At 37.8% G+C, this 14333-nt stretch overlaps 4 protein-coding genes across 5 annotated transcripts in view; 3 read left to right on the top strand and 1 right to left on the bottom strand.

Annotated features, from left to right (window-relative positions):
- Positions 1-8: 8 nt before the first annotated feature.
- Positions 9-589, bottom strand: LOC9320778. Its single transcript, XM_002882558.2, has one exon. The coding sequence runs from the start codon at positions 492-494 to the stop codon at positions 156-158; it is 339 nt and encodes a 112-aa protein (XP_002882604.1). The 5' UTR covers positions 495-589; the 3' UTR covers positions 9-155.
- Positions 590-749: 160 nt separating this feature from the next.
- Positions 750-6563, top strand: LOC9320777 (mitogen-activated protein kinase-binding protein 1). Of its 2 annotated transcripts, XM_021030270.1 has the most exons (19): positions 753-982; positions 1099-1317; positions 1423-1531; positions 1637-1996; positions 2084-2139; positions 2443-2683; positions 2766-2821; positions 2965-3211; positions 3339-3502; positions 3606-3748; positions 3824-3922; positions 4007-4142; positions 4225-4311; positions 4388-4549; positions 4768-5100; positions 5247-5425; positions 5533-5716; positions 5802-6005; positions 6176-6563. In XM_021030270.1, exons 1-19 carry the CDS (start codon positions 938-940, stop codon positions 6473-6475), a joined length of 3324 nt encoding a protein of 1107 aa, XP_020885929.1. In that variant the 5' UTR covers positions 753-937; the 3' UTR covers positions 6476-6563. The 2 variants fall into 2 exon arrangements, 1 of the variants encoding a protein (XP_020885929.1); XR_002333028.1 differs by lacking the exon at positions 6176-6563 and having other exon boundaries at positions 750-982; positions 5517-5716; positions 5802-5899.
- Positions 6564-11158: 4595 nt separating this feature from the next.
- The window catches only part of LOC110224149 (UPF0503 protein At3g09070, chloroplastic-like), a 10843-nt gene continuing 7668 nt past the window's right edge, over positions 11159-14333 (top strand). The window contains exon 1 of the mRNA XM_021030809.1: positions 11159-11412. The gene's annotated coding sequence lies outside the window, so the exon portion shown is untranslated. The remainder of the gene's footprint in view (positions 11413-14333) is intronic.
- Positions 11225-13712, top strand: LOC110229818 (UPF0503 protein At3g09070, chloroplastic). Its single transcript, XM_021030810.1, has one exon. It carries the CDS (start codon positions 11457-11459, stop codon positions 13506-13508), a length of 2052 nt encoding a protein of 683 aa, XP_020886469.1. The 5' UTR covers positions 11225-11456; the 3' UTR covers positions 13509-13712.

Raw genomic sequence — 14333 nt, 5'->3', positions numbered from 1 at the left:
TTATGTTCTGTTTCCAAACAAGTTTTGAATTTGAAGGAATGATCGATCATTCGCAAACAACGATTCCATGAAGTAATTACAAATCTCGAGTCTAAATCCAATCGCAGAACGCAATGAGAAGAATCAAGAACAATTCTATAGAGATTTCTTCTGCTTCAAGAGAGTTGCAACAATGGCCTCTTACCGAGTCTCTTCATCTCTCTCTCCATGCTTCCTGTGAGCATCAGACTAAACATCTTGAGATCGCAGAGAAACGACCAAAGGGGATGCCCAAAGCTCGCCGGAACATTCCCTTCCACGAAGAAGTGGCTATACCACGCGAACCCGTACCCAAGCAGAGGCACCAGAGCAACGAACCACCAGTTGATCAAAATCGAACACATCAAGGCAACGATGCTCGCGATTATACCTATGAAGTGCCATCGCCTCGTTAACGGATTCGAGTGTTGCATCACGTAGAAAGGCCAGAACTCCTCAAAGCTTCTGAAATTCATCTTCTCTCTCAAATTAAAACCCTATTTTTCGATTATTGTTTCTTCTGGGTTTGGTTGGTGAAAGCGAGAGATTTAGAAGACGAGACGGACAAGATTTATTAGTTGAAGACAATGGAATAATAAAAATAAACTAAAACCAAATTTGTGGGCCTTAAAGCCGAAATTATACTGGGCTTTATTTGTTGAAATTTGGGCCTATTTTCAATTTAATCGCGACAAAAGAAAAATTAAAAAGTAACTAATTTATAGGTTTAAATTAATTTATAACGGATGAATTTATTTTTAAAATTCAATCTTTTGATAATTGTTTCCCTCCTACACAGTAACGACAATCTCGTCACTTAGAAAATCCCCAGAATCACTCTCTCTCTCTCTCGCTAGGGTTTCCGATATCAAATTCCTCAGAAATTTTAGGGTTTTTTCTTGTGATACCCTAATCGGAAATGAAGCTAAGCCAGAAATTAAAGAAGCCTAGTTCATCCACCAAGGTACGTCTTATCAATGCACTTGCTCTCACCAAATCTCGAGGCAAATGTATTCAATTTTTGTTTTTTTTTTTCTCATAGAAATTTCTAAGTGGATTTTGAATTCTTCTTTTTTCCAGCTAATTCTACAAGAGATCATCGGTTTGACGACAACAAACGCCAATGGATTGGCATCAGTTACTTGCAGCTCGAAATGTGTTTACTTGGCGGGATGTGTTGTGGTAGTCTACGATGTAGGTTCTTTCACTCAATCGCATCTTGTTGTATCTCATCGTATGCCTAAGCCTTTGAGCTGTGTTGCGGTTTCGCAGAATGGGCGATTTGTAGCTGCTGGAGAGGTATGATTGTGTTTACATTCGCTATCTACTGCTCTTATTGAAACAATCAGTATTTTATCTTTCGTATCGTGATTGTTTTCTGGTGTTTGATTTGATCTTTCTCAGTCTCCGAATCTCTCTGCAGTCTTGATTTGGGACTGTGACACTTTGGGACTTGTCTCGGAGCTGAAAGGCCACCTTTATGGATCTCAGTGTCTTTCCTTTTCACCAAATGGTTAGTTTTCTTTCTTTTTTTGTCGCTCTTTACTGTTCCGATCCATTCTGTTTTTCTTAGTTAATTACTTGTTGTTTTTGTGTATTTGCTTACTTTGGCCTTTAGGGGAATATTTGGTGAGTGTTGGAGGATACATATATCTTTGGGACTGGCGCAAAAGCATCTTGATGGCGAAGGTCAAAGCGAGTTCTAATTGCTCTGAGATAACTTCTGTGACCTTCTCATCCAATAGAAAATTCATTGTTACTTCTGGGAACAAGCACTTGAAGTTCTGGACAGTGGGTTCTTTCCAGAGGACACGTTCAAGTAAAGTAGGATCTTTGGCATTTCATGGAAAGCAAACTGATAATGGTTTTCAAAAAGGAAACTCGTTTGTGTCAGTGGTATCAATCAATAGAGTGAACTCTAGTGGAATTGACGAACAAAGTGACGAATTTATCTCAATATACGCTCTCACAGAAGCAGGTATTCGCTCCACACAGTTACAACTGTTAATATGAGCTTTTGTACACTCGTTCTGATGACGATTAGTAAATTTATTCTGAGGTGTAGGTGTTCTAATGCTCATGAGTTATGGGATGTTAATCAACAAGTCGGTGGATTTGAAGGTACAATAACTTCATTTGGATCTTTTTCGTGTTAATCTAAGAACCATGAGTGGATCACACTATGCTTAGCCCCATCATTTAGACATGCATAACAATCATTTCCCATAGTCCAGAGACATTTACTGTATTTTCCTTGTGAGCCTAGGCAATAAGTTTGTAACTTGTTAACTTGTATACGTTGATTCTAGGTGGACATACATCAATTTTTCATGTTAGCTTGTGGAACCTTCAGATACAAAGCTTCCCGAGCTTACTTTTTTTCTTAACAAGAGCTTCTTTTAATGGCTTGCAATGAACTGTCAGGTTGAAAAATGTTTTGCTCTATCTGCATCCAGTGGATTGATAGCCTGCGCTTGCAGCAAGGGAATGGTCCAGCTATTTACGCCTGAAACTTTAGATTATGCTGGCACAATACAATTTTCAGATGCTAAAAGCAGCAACACTGAAAATCAGTCTCATTCAGCAGAACTCAAAAATACAGAATCTCCGCCTGTTATTTTTCCGGACGCAGTTGCTTGCCAGTTTTCTACCAAAGATAAGCTCGGTGAGTATAGGAGAACCTTAAAATAGCAGTACGTTGCTTTACTATCTTCCTTTTGACAAAAGGTGGTATTTTGGCTTCACAGTTGTCATCTATGGGGATCGTAGTCTCTATGTTTGGGATGTGAACGATGTGAACAAGGTAACTGGTAACGTATTTCATCATTTTCCGCAGAAAGTTAGTTGATTTTGAAGTTCTTTCTGGCGCCAATGTTACTTCTAAAGTTTCCTGTTGAAGCTTAGAGCACCAACTGCATATGGTGAAACTTTTCTTCCTTATTCCAGCCTACTAGGTGCTCGATGATGATATCACATTCTGCCGGAATTTGGGATATCAAAAACCTCTCTTGTGGAAATTTGCACAGTCCAACAGCTGCATGTGTAGCTAGGGGATGCAGTGAAGGGGTTTCCTTCACTACATGTTCTGAAGATGGAACCATCAGGTTGTGGGATCTTGCTTTTGAAGTGGGTCCAGCAGCCAACGCAAGCAGTAATCCCTCAGAATCTTCCACACAAGGGATTATGCATTTAGGTAATATAACATATGCTCGCAATTAAAACATAGTAGTGAAGATGTTGTAGTATTTTTCTGTTCTGGATACTTTACGTTCATATAGTTTGTTTTCGGTTAGTCCACTTATTATTTTTTTATAATGCAGCTAGCGCTGGAATTTTTGAACGTGATCTCGTTGAGACATGTGGTAGCAAATTTGGTTTCCGAGCACTGGTAGTAAGTGAAGATGGAAAGTACTTAGCAGCTGGGGACTGTGGAGGGAACCTTCATATATATGACCTACAAGAATCAGAATATACATGCTTTACGGTAACATTAGTCACCGTTGTTCAATTTTAAATTGGCTCTGTGTCTTCACTGGTTGGTGTCCAGACATCCAATTCAAAGCCTCGTATTGATAACCATCTTGCAGGATGCTCATGAAGCAGAAATTCAGTCATTGAGCTTCAGCTCTCCTGGACTGAAAGACGTTGATTCTGAAAATGCCTCAAGCAGCGATTTCTTGCTTGTTTCTGGTGGGAAGGGCCGAGCGATCCACATTTATGATGTCAAAAGGTGTAAAAACAACAGCTTTGTTATGGTCTTTTGATTTCCATATGAACTTATATGTTCTCATTGTCACTTTGTCAGGAACTTTGATCCCGTTGGAAGTGTTTGTGGTTCAGCTGCTGTAACTTCTGTTAAATTTGCATGTAATGGCCAGAAAATGTTAACTTCTGGTGCAGATAGGTAATGTTTTATATGCTGCAAGACCGGGAAACTTGCATATTTACTTTAGAGAAATGCATGACGTAATTGTTGATATTGTTGCAGGTTGCAGCTGTTTGACGTTGTCAGAAAAGCAAGTAGTGTGCGTCTTTCACCTTCTCATCCTAAAACTCTCTCTCATGGAACCATCTATGATGTGGTTGTAGATCCAACATCAGGACTTGTTGTCACAGTGGGACAGGTATCGGGACCTTTCTTTGAACATTAATATATTACCACCATCTCGAGCACATTCAGTCTAATGTTTTATCTCATGATTGCAGGATAAGAAGATAAACATATTCGACATAGGCAGTGGAAAGCTTGTTAGATCATTCAAGCAAGACAGAGACCATGGAGATCCCTTAAAGGTGCATTGAAAAAGTAGTTTGATTAGGCTTAACAGCAATTGATGTTCTAGTGCTGACGATAAAATGTCTTCCACAGGTCATTTTGGACCCAAGCTACAGCTACTTAGTATGCTCCTACTCTAACAGGACAATCTGCTTTGTCGATTTCGTCACCGGAGAGTTGGTTGCTCAGGCCACAGGACATGGTGAAGCTGTGACTGGTGTTATTTTCCTACCTGATTGCAAACATATCATTTCAGTAAGTTTCTGAATTGTAGTTTTCTGTTACTTACAACTTTAAGAACCATGGCTTTTGGATGAAGTCAAGATCAATGTCTCATTCTATTGAATTGAATCACCGTAAAAGAGCTTTCTCTGCTCAAAAGCCTGGATCTATCTTTCTTGGTATGCCTCAAATGAAAACGAAAAACTGAGATAAAACTTTGCTTTTAACTTTTCTTTGGTGTTTATTGTCAGGTTGCAAGTGACGGCTGTATTTTTGTCTGGAAACTTCCTCTGCGAATGGCTACTCGTATTATACAGGCAGTAAATGAAAATGGCAGGTTAACTGTGGCCCAACTTGAAAAGTTCAAGCAAATTGCGGTTGATTTGGAGGAAGACAATCCAAAAGATGCATCATGTTCTGCAAACTATAAGCCAGTAGAAGAGAACGCAGATCAGATGCAGCAGCAACGCTCCCCATGGACATCCTCATTTAAGTTCAGCGTTTCTCGACTTCCTAAGTGGGCTCAAGCTAAAGTGGAAACATCTGATATTGCTACCAATTGTCAGGATTCCATTTCAAACCAGGTACAACCCCAAAAAAGTTGCCTGCTTTCTGATTTTAGGGAATCAGGATAGAGTGTATCTTTATAAAATGCTTTTTTTGACCCGAAATTTCAGCTAAAGGCTTTCAGTTCTTGTAATATTGGGTGTCTTTATTGCCTCCACAACAGAAACATGAAGATGAAAGTCTGGCAAATACTGTTGTTGACTGTGCTGAAGAATGCTCTTCTGTAAATCTTGATTGCCAAACTCCCAAACAAGGTTCAAAAGCCGAAAATTCATGCCTTGGAAGTCTTTCCAAAAGCTCCAGCGATACTGAAACTTCAGTGCTTCAAAGAGATGATCCTAGGTAAGAAGCTCTAGCTTGTTTCTGGTCATTACTGCAATTATTCTCTCTATCTCTCTGCCTGCTTTTGTGGAGCCACATTGATTGTTTTTAGTTTTGCTACTCAACAGCCACAAGAAAGAAAAAACCCGTTGGAACACTATCTACAACGTGTGTTTGGATCTTCTAAATTCTCCAAACATCCAAGCACCTTTCATTATACAACAGAAACCTGAGAATTTCTGCACCAAACATTCTGCCGGGCATGGGGGCATGCTCAAGCAGTTTGATAACAGTTTGTCAATGATAGACGAGGTAAGAGCTCTATTCCCTATTGCTTCGACATGTTTTAGGTTACCAAGAGAAATCTTGATGACCAAATATGTTTACTTAACCATAGGTTGAGGCCGAAAAATCATCGCAGCAAAGAAGATATTCTTCCCAGTTTTTCCTAAGAAGAGACTACATCGGCGGAAGCAAACAATTTATGCGTACGCCCTCCCAGAAATCAGGGTACAAGACTTTGAGGTCGATCCAAGAACATCTCCCTCTTGATACGGTGAAAGATCAATCTTCACATAGTTCAGAAGAACATCCTGAACAGGTTTCGCCAAGTCATATTCTGATATATATCTACTCACTTATCACAGCACAGATTTATACAGATTACATATTTATAGGCTTAAATTAACTCAGAGATGTATAAAATTTCCAGCAATGGTGCTAAGTGTCAACATTATGTTTTATGTAATCAGTGGTTTTGTTATGTCACAGGACAAGACGTCTTCAGAAGTATTCCATGATACACTTGCAGACGATTCACTTCAAGAAAGGATAACTTCCTGCCGTCAAGCATTACACGGTTTAAACGCTGCTGCTGCGGTTTTCGTCCAGTCAATGTCGGAATTATCTACAGCTTCTCCCCGAGATCAAATCTCAGGTGAACTTAGAGATCAGTTGTTTGATGAAGCAGCTCTGATGATTCCAAAATTGTCTCATAAAGTTAATGAAGTTGTTGCCAAGATAATGCCTGCGCACAAAAATAGAAACAGTGATAGAATGTTCTCCAATTAGTTCAAGTAGAAAGATTATACAAAAAACTCTGTACAGTTACTTCACCTTTCAAATTCAATAATAATGGATTGTTTGTTGCTCTTCCTAATTTGTCTTACATTGACTGGTTTGCTTATATTTTTATTGCACAAACTTTTTTCTGATAAAGTTACTTATAGGGAACACTTGAAGTAATTTATTTATCTTATTAAGTTGTTTGTTCTTGTAATTTTCAAGATCGAATCTTTCATCTACAAAAGAAAAAAACGGATCCACCAAAGTAATGGTAAAGATATCTTCTTATTAGTGTTTCAACTATGCCTTTTCGTATATCTCTTCCTTTGAGAACTAACTACTACTAGCTGCTGATTTTCATGGCAAGAATAGACTCTTTTATGGGTCAGGTAATAGACTTGTTTTATGATAGTAGTTTATCTATAATACGATGATGGTGTGGTGTGCCAAACAAAAAAAAACATATAGACGATGATATTCTTTTCTTTTTGTTCAAAATATATGCTAATGCTATGATATATTGGATCCACTCTCAAAAGGAAAACATGAGCAAATATTCATGTGTAAAATCGTTGGAATCTAAAATTATTTTTTACTAAATATACAAATCGGTAACTCTATATTTTTGCCAGAAAAACACTAATCACATAAGAAATCTCTATAGTTCACATTTCACAAAACAAAATTTTGTAATAAAGTAAAGCCTAGAAATTTGTCCTGTTTTGAGTGCTTTTTTTGTCTTGCTTTAGTAACATGCTAAAAAAAAAACAGCTCCCTCCTTTATTGGGATTCCTCATTCATATAAAAAAATTTAAATTCTAACAAACAAATCTCAAAGTAGATGTTTAGCTCCCTCCTTTTCTTATGTCTCTTTCTCATCTCTTCCATCTATCATTAGGAATTTCATATAACTTTGTCTTACAATATGTAATGACCAAATAATTATAAAAAATTAAAAATTCATATGAAATGTTATTCTTGTAACAGTTTTGTTTTAATCTGACCGTGTACCATATGTCATATGATACACACTACTAATGTATCACATGTTTAATACTACGGCACAACCATTTTATACGGATATGTACATAACAAAGATATACATGGACACTTATTAGCTAGAGTATCTGAGTAAGAAAGTAACTAAAGAGACTTTCATAAATGTGAATAGAATGAGATACAGAAGCATGTTGGGTCCAAAATAGAGGCTTTTTATGTAAAATAATAAATCTTTTCCCATTTATTTTTTAAAATAAGTGAAAAAAATTAAGTTGGGTTGTTTTTCTTCTTGTTAAATTGGGAAAACCAAAAAGCCTTTGATTTCTATGAGTTGTCGAATGTTGTGGGCCAAAAAGGTTCATATGTTGATTGTCCTTTTCCAACTCATAATTTCTCTCGTAATGATTATATTTCTCTCTTTTTTCCTTTACCTTTGATCCAATGTTTTTCATAAGTTTTTATAAAATCAAATCAAACACAATTATATAACTTATAGACTAATGGAGTAATATCAAAATATTTATATAATTTTTTAAAATAATATCAGACACCTATCTGAATGAAGCCTAGAAATTCGAATAAAATAAATTATAAATTAATTTGGTTTAGATTATTATAGTTTTAGTTAAGTAGGTTGGTTTGATAAATGAGCTTACATCAGTTGAGATGAATTAGTGCTTCGGAAATGAGTTTTGTTTTTTTTTCTTAGTAATAAAGGTTGATCAAGAGAGTTTAAGTACTATCTTTGTATCTCTCAAGTTTTTAGGGGTTGTTCTAATTTGGGGAAAAATATGGTTATATCCCTTGTTTGAAAAATCGCTAGGCGCTAGTCGGGCGCTCGGCATGGGCCTAGCGATTAATCGGAAAATCGGATTAAAATCGGGGATTAATCGGGGATTAGTTTTAGGGTTATTTTAATATTTTTAAAACATATTAATCCAATGTTATTTTTAAAATTGCAGTAAACACATAAAAATGTATTTTTGAGACAAATATTTATGATTTTTATTAAAATATGAACATAAATTATTGTAAAACATTACAAACTCCCAATTCAAATGATTGAATAACAAAAATAAAAAGTTTTTTTATACTGGCAATCTAAAAATAATCGGGGTATGTAAGATTAGGCGGGGAATAATCGGATTAGGCGGGGAATAATCGGATTAGGCGGAGAGTAATCGGGTGACTGATTTCTTTAAGGGATTAGTCATTAATCGAGGCGGATAGGGTGGGCCTAGCGATTAAGCGGGGAGTAATCGGGTCTAGGCGGGGATTTTTAGAACAGGGGTTATATCCAAGCATGAGCTGGTTTCTTCTTTTTTGTTTAGTGGATTGAGTCTGAGTGAACTTATTACTATCTTTAACCTTTTTATCAACTTGTATACCGTTATTTTTTTTTTGTACCACTATCTTTTACTTTTGTTTAACCATTTGAAAACCTTTTACCATACTAATGATATTATTTTTTAATTATCAAATTGCATCAAACTTTTCTTTCATGTTTTCCTTCATTCTATTGAGAGCCATATAATAAAGGAAATTTACAATCATGATCTTTTAAAATTCATGATTAAATGACACAGTCCAAAGATAATATATAGCGCTGAAATAATTATTATGTTGTTTTAAAAAGATTGCACTACTATTACTAATCGGTTAACTGTCCAATGTTTATAAAACCGGATTTAATTTTATGCGCTGGAATTAAATTGGCTTTGTTAGGAATCTCAAATCTGACCCCGGCTAAACGAAATTACAAGTATTTATGTTCTCTCTTATTTTATATCTCTAAATTCTGTATTCATTAAAGTATAGAGAATTAATTTTCTTACAAATTTTATTATACTGTACATAATACATAACCCTATTTAAAATACGTAAGATGAAAAAAAGGCGTTAAAGTGAAAGGTGAATTACTAAGATATTACGTGCGCACCCACATTAATGGCATTGATTGCGTGAGGTTTAATGGGATACGAGGCAACAATGAGCTACGTCAGTCCGTCACGCACAGATGACCTAAAGTAATTATTTACTAAAAAAAAAAGAAAGGATATATTCACGATTTGACCACACAAAAAGAACTCCATACTTACGAATTACGATTTAACTACCAAAGTTACCTTTAATAGTACAAAAAAGACATAAATACACACACACACAAAAATAGATAATGAACCAATGATGAATTATACTTACGTCGGAACTAGTTAGTTCAGTTGGGAGATTCTTACCCACACGTCCGAAAATATGTATATATATATTAGACACAAATACACATCTTTATACATCTCAATCTGCTCAAGATTACATTTAAAAATGATGAAGATTGTAATCGAATTATTATAATACAATGGCGAATTATATTCTTACGATGGTTTACAAAATGTTAATATTTTCTAGTGTATACGATAGAACAAAATGATTCCCCAAACGAGCGGCGTTTAGGTGAAGGACAAGATTTGTTTCCCATGCTAGAGACATTCAGAGACCCGTACGTACTATAGTTCCGAAATCAAATTAATAGCAAATATATATAATAAAGTTAAAGTTATAGAGAATGCATCGCAACAGAAAAAAGCATACAAATAATACAGTCTTTGATAACGAAAACTGGATCAATGTTTTCTCGTGTTTTTTTTCATCTGACTTAAAAAAACCTATCTTCTTCTTGTAAACAGTATAACTAAAGAAAGAGTTCTTTCTTGATTTTTCTTATGATTTATTCGTCTTAATTTCTTAATTTCCCATCTGTTTTTCGTCTTAATGTTCGAATATCGAGAAGATTGATTTGGAGAAATGTATAAATATTTAATAAAAAAAGAGAGATAAAGAGAGAGCGAGAAAAAAAGAAAAAGGAACGAAGAGAGAAAGCGAAAGGAGAGAGTGTCATAGAGACAAGAAATTAGGAGTGTGATGGCGTGATTTGCTTTTCTTTTCAATTTATTTTGGGTCCGAATCTTTTTAATTCCAAAGTAGCCCTTTTTTTTTCCTTAAATTAAAAAAATACTAGTAAATTCTTAGTTGTTACTGTGGTTAAAGCTGGTAATTTCCATAGTTGACGCCTGTTGCTATGATTGATGCGATAATTGACATGATTATTACGGTAGCACTGTAGAAATGCAGAAGATGCAGCACTATCGAATACTACTAGTATTAAATAATCAACTAATTAATATCTTTGAAATAATGTATTTGTAACTTTAAACAACAATATTCACATTCTATTATCAATATTCACGTTCTTAGAATTATTATTTATAGAGTTATCGTTGTTTTTAATAAAAAAATTGTTTTGGTAACGTTGAATCACGATAGAGTTATATTGATTTAAATTAAAATGAAGCATGTGTTACTTTTTTGAAAATTTTGTCAAAAGTAGTGTGAAAATTTTGATTTTTTAGTTAAAATCGCTTTTGACAAAGCAGGCAAAAAAATCCACTTTGCCACCGACCCAACAAGTAACGGGTTTATATTATTTACAAGAGACAAATCGGAAGAACATAAGGTTAATTTGGACATTTCATATTTCTCCAATTAGTTTGCATGTTAACAAAAATCAAAGCAAAATGTTGCTCACCAAAAAAAAAAAATCAAAGCAAAATGTTTTAAATGATAAAGGTTTAATATGTTTTTATCTTAGATATAGTAGTACATAAAATTAGATTTGGCTTATATCATGAATAAAGCTGAACAAAATTTCTAGATAACCGTACATTAACACGCTAAAACCAAATCTAAAACATTTGTTTATTTAAAAACAATAATTTTTTTTCCTTTAATAATTCTTTTGTTTTGTTTTTTTCTTGTTCATCTCCTTTCTCTTTCAATTACCGTTGGAACAAGACGAAGTTTCAGAGACAACACTACTCAATCTCTCTCTCTCTCTAACCTCAATGTTGTCTTTCTCTCTATAAGCCAGACCAGACAGTGATGACGATGTTGTAAATGAGACCAGAGGGAGGATTAACCACCATTTCCCGTCATGAATCCAGCTACAGACCCAGTCTCCGCCGCCGCAGCTGCTCTAGCTCCGCCTCCTCAACCTCCGCAGCCTCACCGTCTCTCTACCTCTTGCGACCGTCACCCAGAAGAGCGGTTCACCGGTTTTTGCCCTTCTTGTCTCTGTGAACGTCTCTCAGTCTTAGATCAGAGCAACAATGGCGGTGCCTCTTCTTCTTCTTCCTCTAAAAAACCTCCGACCATCTCTGCTGCGGCTCTCAAGGCTCTCTTTAAGCCTTCTGGAAACAACGGAGGAGGCGGTGGAAACAACAACGGAAACGGCCGGGTTAAACCCGGATTCTTCCCGGAGCTTCGTCGGACGAAATCTTTCTCTGCGTCTAAGAACAACGAAGGATTCTCCGGCGTGTTTGAGCCACAACGTAGGTCTTGTGACGTCAGACTTCGAAGCTCTCTGTGGAACTTGTTTAGCCAAGATGAGCAACGAAACCTTCCAAGCAATGTCTCCGGCGGTGAGATTGAGGTCGAGCCGAGGAAATCTAGCGTTGCGGAGCCTGTTTTAGAGGTTAACGATGAAGGAGAAGCTGAAAGTGACGACGAAGTTGAAGAGGAGGAGGAGTACGTTGAAGCTGGCGACTTTGAGATTCTCAATGATTCCGGCGAACTAATTGGGGTAAAAAGCGACGAGATTGTTGAAGTTAGAGAGGAGATTGAAGAAGTAGAGAAACCAGAAAAGGGTTTAAGCGAAGAGGAGTTGAAGCCGATAAAGGATCACATAGATCTTGATACTCAAACCAAGAAGCCATCAGTGCGACGAAGTTTTTGGTCGGCGGCCTCTGTTTTCAGCAAGAAGCTTCAGAAATGGAGGCAGAATCAAAAGATGAAGAAGCGGCGGAACGGCGGCGACCATCGGCCGGGATCAGCTAGATTACCGGTGGAAAAGCCGATTGGGAGACAGCTCCGGGATACTCAATCGGAGATTGCTGATTACGGATTCGGTCGGAGGTCGTGCGATACCGACCCTCGATTCTCTCTCGACGCCGGAAGATTCTCTCTTGACGCCGGAAGATTCTCCGTTGATATCGGTAGGATCTCGCTTGATGACCCTCGTTACTCGTTTGACGAGCCGAGAGCTTCTTGGGACGGATCTTTGATCGGACGGACAGCTTTTCCTCCTGCCGTGAGAGCTCCTCCGCCGCCGTCAATGCTTTCAGTGGTGGAGGATGCGCCGCCGCCGTTGCACCGTCACGTAACCCGAGCGGATATGCAGTTTCCGGTGGAAGAACCGGCGCCGCCACCACCGGTGGTTAACCAAAGTAACGGTGTGTCCGACCCGGTTATCATCCCAGGCGGGTCAATCCAAACCCGAGACTACTACACTGACTCATCGTCTCGGAGGCGGAAGAGTCTCGACAGGTCTAGCTCCATGAGGAAGACGGCTGCAGCGGTTGTGGCTGATATGGACGAGCCAAAACTTTCAGTGTCGTCGGCTATATCAATTGACGCTTACTCAGGATCACTGAGAGACAACAATTACGCGGCGGAGACGACGGATAACGGATTTTTCCGGGAACCGGCGGTGATGATCGGCGAGAGGAAAGTGAATAGTAACGATAGTAATAAGAAATCGAGACGGTGGGGGAAATGGAGCATCTTAGGGCTTATTTACAGGAAGAGTGTTAACAAGTATGAGGAAGAGGAGGAGGAAGAGGATAGGTATAGGAGATTAAACGGTGGAATGGTGGAGAGATCGTTATCGGAGTCGTGGCCGGAACTGAGAAACTGTGGAGGAGTAGGAGGAGGGCCGAGGATGGTGAGGAGTAATAGCAATGTGAGCTGGAGGAGTTCCGGTGGTGGATCAGCGAGGAAAGTCAACGGATTGGATAGGAGGAACAAGAGTTCAAGGTACTCACCTAAGAATGGGGAAAACGGAATGTTGAAGTTTTACTTGCCACATATGAAAGGTAGCCGGAGAATGAGCAGTGCAGGAGGAGGAGGCGGTGGTGGTGGTGGAGGCGGCGGGTGGGCGAATAGTCACGGGCATTCTATAGCGAGGAGTGTAATGAGGCTGTATTGATCAACAAATTGTTCATTGGATGGTTTAGGGGTTTAGCTCTATGAAGTCTCAAGCTTTGGTTTTTTTTTGAATTTCGTTGGTACTTTGGGTTTAATTTCTCGGTGCAATTGGTTTACCTTTTAATGTTAAGGGGGAGGCATTTTCAAACGAATCACTTGCTGTCGTTGTCTATTTGAACCGTAATAAACCGCCTTTCGACCAGCTTATTATTGTTTCCGGCAACATCTACAAAATTTACAATTTCTGATTTAACTAATTTTGATTGATTTTTTTTTTTTTTTTTTTTTTCGCCATTTAACTAATTTTGATAAGTTAATTTCATTGGAAAAAATTCAATTGAACAATCTGAGAATTTTGAAAATTAGCCTAACCTTAAATTTTAAAACTGAAAGAGATTTTTGACTGGGACAAATTAACAAAGAGTTTAAGACTTATGTTTAGTAAAAGTTTTTTATTGTCACTGGTAACTAAATTCTGAGGTCCCTCTCTTTAGGCAAAAGCCCAAAACATGCCGGAGAAATAAAAGATCCAACGTCCACCAAAAACTCTCCCATGGTCGTGTTCCCAAAGTCGCTGTCACCCAAACACGTCCTTAAGCTCTTGAAATCGGAGAAGAACCCGCGTGCGGCTTTTGCTCTATTCGATTCAGCGACTCGCCATCCAGGCTATGCACACTCCGCCGTCGTCTACCACCACATCCTCCGACGTCTCTCGGAAGCGCGGATGGTTACACACGTGGGTCGAATCGTCGAGCTCATTAGGTCACAAGAATGCAAGTGCGACGAAGATGTGGCTTTATCGGTTATCAAAACCTACGGAAAGAAC

The sequence above is a fragment of the Arabidopsis lyrata genome (genome assembly GCF_000004255.2).
Source record: "Arabidopsis lyrata subsp. lyrata unplaced genomic scaffold ARALYscaffold_3, whole genome shotgun sequence".
Classification (NCBI taxonomy): Eukaryota; Viridiplantae; Streptophyta; class Magnoliopsida; order Brassicales; family Brassicaceae; genus Arabidopsis; species Arabidopsis lyrata.
Note: the sequence above shows the minus strand (reverse complement) of the source record. Positions and strands in the feature narration are given on the sequence as shown.

Excerpts from the sequence above, each read along its gene's own strand:
- LOC9320778 (XM_002882558.2), bottom strand. The coding sequence starts at position 494 with ATGAATTTCAGAAGCTTTGAGGAGTTCTGGCCTTTCTACGTGATGCAA.
- LOC9320777 (XM_021030270.1), top strand. The coding sequence starts at position 938 with ATGAAGCTAAGCCAGAAATTAAAGAAGCCTAGTTCATCCACCAAG. Across the intron at positions 1,318-1,422 it reads GATTTGTAGCTGCTGGAGAG|TCTCCGAATCTCTCTGCAGT; the intron begins GTATGATTGTGT and ends GATCTTTCTCAG. Across the intron at positions 5,717-5,801 it reads GTTTGTCAATGATAGACGAG|GTTGAGGCCGAAAAATCATC; the intron begins GTAAGAGCTCTA and ends ACTTAACCATAG.
- LOC110229818 (XM_021030810.1), top strand. The coding sequence starts at position 11,457 with ATGAATCCAGCTACAGACCCAGTCTCCGCCGCCGCAGCTGCTCTAGCT.